Source organism: Trachurus japonicus, chromosome 15, assembly GCF_045865225.1.
Source record: "Trachurus japonicus isolate A0001 chromosome 15, Traja_1.0".
Taxonomy (NCBI): domain Eukaryota; kingdom Metazoa; phylum Chordata; class Actinopteri; order Carangiformes; family Carangidae; genus Trachurus; species Trachurus japonicus.
Genome location: NC_140921.1, coordinates 18,039,614 through 18,045,613, shown reverse-complemented (window position 1 = coordinate 18,045,613; position 6,000 = coordinate 18,039,614). Strand labels below are relative to the sequence as shown.

At 44.3% G+C, this 6,000-nt stretch overlaps 1 protein-coding gene across 3 annotated transcripts in view; it reads left to right on the top strand.

Moving 5' to 3' along the window:
- Positions 1-3,273: 3,273 nt before the first annotated feature.
- Positions 3,274-6,000, top strand: part of LOC146973506 (A-type potassium channel modulatory protein KCNIP2) — an 85,091-nt gene continuing 82,364 nt past the window's right edge. For 2 of the 3 annotated variants that reach the window (XM_085800115.1, XM_085800114.1), the window contains exon 1: positions 3,297-3,600. In XM_085800115.1, coding sequence (XP_085656241.1) covers positions 3,528-3,600 — 73 coding nt within the window. In that variant the 5' untranslated portion in view covers positions 3,297-3,527. Of the gene's footprint in view, positions 3,601-6,000 lie in introns of all 3 variants that reach the window. The other variant, XM_085800122.1, reaches the window with a different exon arrangement.

The window sequence follows — 6,000 nt, the reverse complement described above, 5'->3', positions numbered from 1 at the left end:
GGTCACTGCACAGCCGAGACGTGCGCACGTCCACATCTAGGTTTGTCCAGAAGTTCAGACCCCACCACTTACCCCTGCAGTGACAGACAGGCCCTTCTTCAGTGATTTGCCAATTTTCTCTATTTTACCTCTGAATCACTAAATCCCCGCTAACTCACCATGAATCGATCTCTGCGTTTCCCCTCGCCTTCATTCTTGTGCACTCCCCCTCGCCTTCATTTAGAATCCACCTCTCCTTGTCTCCTTTCATTTACCACACACAAAAATCCAATCCATATCCAATCGTCCGTATCTGTGAAATATTTTGTTGGTATTAGATGACAGAAAAAACAGGCCATGTGATTACTGTGGGCCTCCTCCTGTTTATTGGCAGCATGCAGGGTTCAAATGAGGCTTAGCAGGGAGGAACATCCAACAACCCCCTGACCTTAAATCACCTCAAACTGTATGATCACAGATGAAGCAACCAGGTAAGCATCTATATGGTAATGAGAGCGGTGCCCAGGGAACTGTATATCAGGATATTTGTCCACTAGCTGCTCTAGACGATTCATCAAATAAGCAAAGTCAAGTGAGCGAACATCAAGGCTTCTTCTTCTTCTGTGATGGATTTAAAAAGGAAGTGGAAATAATCAGAGGGCTGACCAAAGGGAGTTGGCCTTATGTACTGTGGCCAAAGTCTCCTTATCAGTATGGGCTCTCGGTGTGTAACCAGTGCTCGCAAATACAGCAATTTTCACCCAGAAGGATCTTGGCAAGTCAAACTGTGTTTTTATTTGCCAGGATGAAAGGTGAACACACAAGAACAAATTAATTCAAATTGTGGTGTAAAATCACACAATTGTGAGTTCAATCACAGCAGTGACTGAAGTTTTGTCCCTCAGAGAACAGCAGCTGTGGCCAGATTCGATTCGCATCAGTAACAGGTGACAAAAACACACTAAGGAATAAATTATTGTTTGGAACAAACTAAAGAACAGTGTGGATTACACTGCAGAAGTTATTAGTTGACATGTCCATGATGCACCACGCTATCGCTTTGTCAGATGGGATTGGCCCCAGTAATGGATAGATGGAAATTAATGGGTAAAAGTTGTAGTTGTAAGGCCCTTACACACCAGGGACGTAGTTTTCATGAAGGTAATTCGCACGTCAACATTTTTTTTCAAACTCTGCTGTCATCATGAGTCCTTTCACACAGACCATGAATGTTATGCAGCAGAAACACGACATACTTTTTTTTCAGAGTGAGGTTAGTTTTTCAGAGCTTTTTCGCCCATTGGCTAAACACATCAACCAATCATGTTGATAAAAACGAAAGTACGTCACCAAGCCTACACAACAACAATGACGACAACCTGTGTCTCTCACCACCTTGTCGTGTTTGACAGGGAACACGAGCATTACAAAGACAAGGAAATGAGGGACAATATGTGGCGAAGCAGTTGCAGGATAGTGATCAGGAAGAGATGAGTTGCTGTGTTGGATGTAGTGGAGTTGGTAAAGACGACAGTGGCACAGCGGGTTTGGCTAATGTAAACAACCCAGTGTTGAACATGTGAAGGGATAATCAATGAGAAGGTGTGCGTAGTAAGGTTTAAAGCACGACGTGTAGAATCACCAGAGCGAAACTTTGGGTTTATAGTTGTTGCGTCTGTCACATATTTGCATCACTGCCGCTATGAATGGTTTTGATGATCAAAATATTCGCTGGCGAATATTTAGCATTTTCATATCTTTTATTTGTCACGTCCCTGGTTTGTAAGAACCTTTATATTTAATCAGATTTTAATTCCGCCTTCAAAGTGAGCGTTAACTGTATGACGCACTAGTTTATCCAATATGTCTCCAGCCACCTGTGAAAATGTTGTGTTTTAGTCTTAACAAAATGAAAAGTGCACACACTTTTGGACAGTATCAGCATAAACAGTGTTTAGGCCTCCGGCGCTGTTGAATAACCCCACAAGCACTTAATTGAATAGAACACATGATGCCCTTTGAGTCTGTTATAACCAGCATGACTTCCACAGTTGACATCTGTTCTCCGTTACAGGCTACGAGTCTTTCAAGGCATGTATGGTAGCAAACACTATTATGGTGGGTGGGTATCATTTTGAGAGCTCATGTAAAGCAAAAGCAGATGATTAGAGCACAACATGCCATCTCTCACAGAACCCAAACATTTGTCAATAACATTGTCTTCAAAAATCAATGCACTTCACTGTAACTATGCTGTATAACCATGCGGTAACAGGCAGGTCAAGGGCTACGTACCAGGAGCATTTGCATGCAGGAATTACGGGACTCCTACACGAGCGACACGTACGCTTGAGTGGTGATTCCAGTGACGGATAAGACACTTAAGGCAGTCCCATCTGACGACAAGCATCCTTTCAGTGACATGTGTCTGATTCAGATGTCAATTGATTCCTGAGAGAGCAGCATGGATGACCGAGCAGGGGGGGAATGAATGAGGGGGGAATCTAGCTCCCAGTGCAACACAGCTCACACCCTTCCTTCAGCAGGGGGCATAGGGCATGGACATCTAAATAAGAGAATTATTTAAAACACACAGTAACAGACACACAACAAGGGTTCATGTGGATTTCATGCCTGAAATAAATGATTAAGCGGATGCACAGAAGGATGTAGGAGGGTTATTGATGCAAACCCTGATAAAATGTAGGAAAATATGGCATCAAAGACAGATTGGTTGACAGATTGTGACCAAATGTCATAGTGTAGTAAGCAAGCATGAGCGAGGGAAGGGAAATGAAGATGTAGAGAAGGAAGAGAGGAAGAAAAGCAGGATGGATACAAGGCTTCCCAGAGCCAGCGAGTATTTATAGATGTGATACAGTCAGAACCTCTGCCTGGCAGCAGCAGTGTGCTCCTTGTTGCTCCCGCTGATGTCTCTGTACACATCTGACATAGCTGACTCAGTGGTCGGCATTAGGAGAGGATGTGATGGTGATATTAATGACAGACAGGGAGGCTGACCACCAACTCACTGAGAGAGAGAGACACTGCTGAAATGAAGCCAACTTTATATCGCTTTAAGCCACTGGTAAAACTCACTATTCTCACATTTCATATTCTTAAAAGCTCCACACTTTAGCAGTCGAATTCAAAGATTTGGTTATTTCCCTCTCTCTGTGTGTGTGTGTGTGTGTGTGTGTGTGTGTTAGTGGGTGTGCGTGTGTGTGTGCTTAAGTGTATGCGTGAGCGCGTGCCAGCCCAAGTGAGAGTGCCGACCAGAAGCGCGCTTGGTTCACTCCGCTCCTGGATGTCGAGAGCGCACACAGAAACAGGGACGGGGGGGAAACAACGACTTAGATGGCTCTCTTTTCTGATTCACTGCAAATCCAACATGAGTTGCTAACGGTAACATATCCGTAGCCATCCACCGTGAGGGCGAGCAGCAACAACAACAACAAAAAAGACCCGCTGTTATTTCCACAAAAACACAATCGCAACATATCGGCTGTTTCCACACAGTTTCCACATTCCGGCGCACAAGGGTGAAAATGAAGGCGAAAAACCGTGACCAAAGCCTGTCGGACTCCAGAGAGCTGGACGGATCCTATGACCAGCTAACGGGTGAGTGGACCGGCGTCTGATCGCTGCTGAATGCTGAATGATTTGCCTGCAGACAAAAAAAGAAGAAAGATTTAATATGCAATGCTGATAATCTGGAAGGAGCCTGCTCCATCTAACTTCAGGTGGCTTTGAAATGTCACAACCTGTTCGCCAGACAGTCATCTCATCCTCTTATGAAAAAGAACTATTTTAATGTGTTTTTAATGGATAGTGGCTGTTTCCCTGTGGTGCGCCACCTTAAGTTTATATCCAAGTTTATACCATCTTTGTCGTACTTTAATTTTCAGCTTCCATGGTAACACCATTTTCAGTTTTCCCTCTAACTGCCGTGTTACCTCACTGAAGTAGCAGAGTATACACAGTTCTTTTTTTTCTAAAGCAATAAAGAAGAGGGGCGACTAGTTGAAAAACAATCATTTATATTAAAATGGCATATTGAATCTTTTAATGTCTGTGTTGCATGTCAATGTGGTTGCGTAAGTGGTGCGTAATGTTAGTGAATGATGCTTGGCTCACTGTCAACATTTTAAAGACCACTGTGTGTGTGTGTGTGTGTGTGTGTGTGTGATTGTGCTGGCCTGGCACGGCTATGGGAGACCACCTTCACGTCGCTGTGTTGACTGATGAGAGAGGAGCGCTGCTCTGGGGAAAAGACGGAACACCTGTGTGCCCGCGGTCTGATGGCCACATTGTGGAGCTCGAGCAGATTCCTCCGCTTTGGTGCCTAGACAGAGATCTATCACATCGGTGTGAGCTGTGTCTGCAGAAATGTGTGTGTGTGTGTGTAAGAAAAGAAAAGGGGCTGATTATCTAGAGGCACAGCAGGTTTTCTGAGCGACACTTGATGCCATGTGGATTTTAAAGCGGAGCAAATTTGCGCGTAATTTCGTCTGAGAGTGTCTGGTCTGTGGGGTAAAACAAAAAATAAACTTGGTCATCTCTCTCTCTCTCTCTCTGGCTGATGACAGTATCTCCACTTTACCAGTAGGCTAACACACGAGACACATTATGGTGATGTAATGACGTGCTACCTGTGCGCTGAGGTGCTTCCCTGTCACCTCGTCCTCCCCATTGTCACTTTCTAGCCCGCAGGCTCTCGCTGCTTATGTGAGCACCGTTTCCCTGTTAAGTGGCAGCTGTCTAAATAAAATGTTTTATGCTTGAACACATCTCGGGCCTGCAGAGGGAGGGAGGCTTGTGCCCGGCCAGACAGCTGTGTGCCTGGGGGGCAACAGAATCTCATTTGCAGTCGTCCACGCATTAGCAGCTAAGCAGGTCTTTGTCACAAATTTAATGCATTTCTAAATTACGAAATGGCTGCAAGGTGTCTCAAAAACACTGTGCGCGCTGATGTGCTACAGACGTGTGCAGTATGTGGGCATCTTCTCCTGAATTCATCTGTGAATGTTTTTTTTTTTTTTTTTCAAAGCATGTGTGTGGGTATGTATGTGTGGGTGAGTTAAGAAGCAGCATCACTTTTTTTTTTTTTTTTTTTTACAGCTGATAGCTGAGAGTTTAAAAAAAATCCAAACACATACAAAGAATTATGTGCTGAATTAAAAGAAAACCCAAACACCATGCAGGCATCACAACTCAACACCCGGGTATTATATGTCATGTCAACTGACCCACTCAGTGTGCTGCTGACTGTCATGCTTGGACAAACAGTGAGCTTGGCAGAGCTTCTCAGGGACTCCACAGCACAGTTGAGCGGCTTGGCCGTCTTTTCCTTTACAGCCTCACCTCTGGCTCTGTCGTCAGTTTCAGATTAGGACGTAATACACACCCCAACTATGAGATGATGGACTCGTTTAGTCTTTTTGGACGTTTCGTCTTGTTGAGATGTCACCCTTGTGTCTGGCTACAAGAAGTCACGCTCCTTTTTTTTTTATTTTTTTTTTTAGAGTTGAGCCAGGGGGAGAGGGAGTGTGACCAAGTCATCCAGTGTAGCGGAGCAATTTGCCCCTGGCATAGCTTTTAATGACTTCTTCAAAGCAGTGAATTGCATGGTTAATTCATCTTTGTGAGCCACTGTCAACTCTAAAACATACTTAACCCTAATAGTTGCATGGTTATCAAGGCTGGCTCTCGCAAATAAGAGTCAGTGTAATGAAGATGTGTTGTAGCTGAAGCTGTGGAGAAAATACCACTTGTCTTTTGTGTGTAGCATTTGTAATATTATAGATGCAGCTGAATGTAAAGTGAGACATTGTATACTGTGTGTGTGTGTGTGTGTGTGTGTGTGTGTGTGAGCGAGAGAGGGAAAGACAGAGTGAAAGGGCAGCTGACTGGTGTCTCTCTACACAATCCCCACTAAAATGAAAAAGTATACAGTGTGATGTGAGTGCATGACTTGAGAATGGATTCTTAAGTGGGTTTTTTGTGTGGGAAGGACAGGTG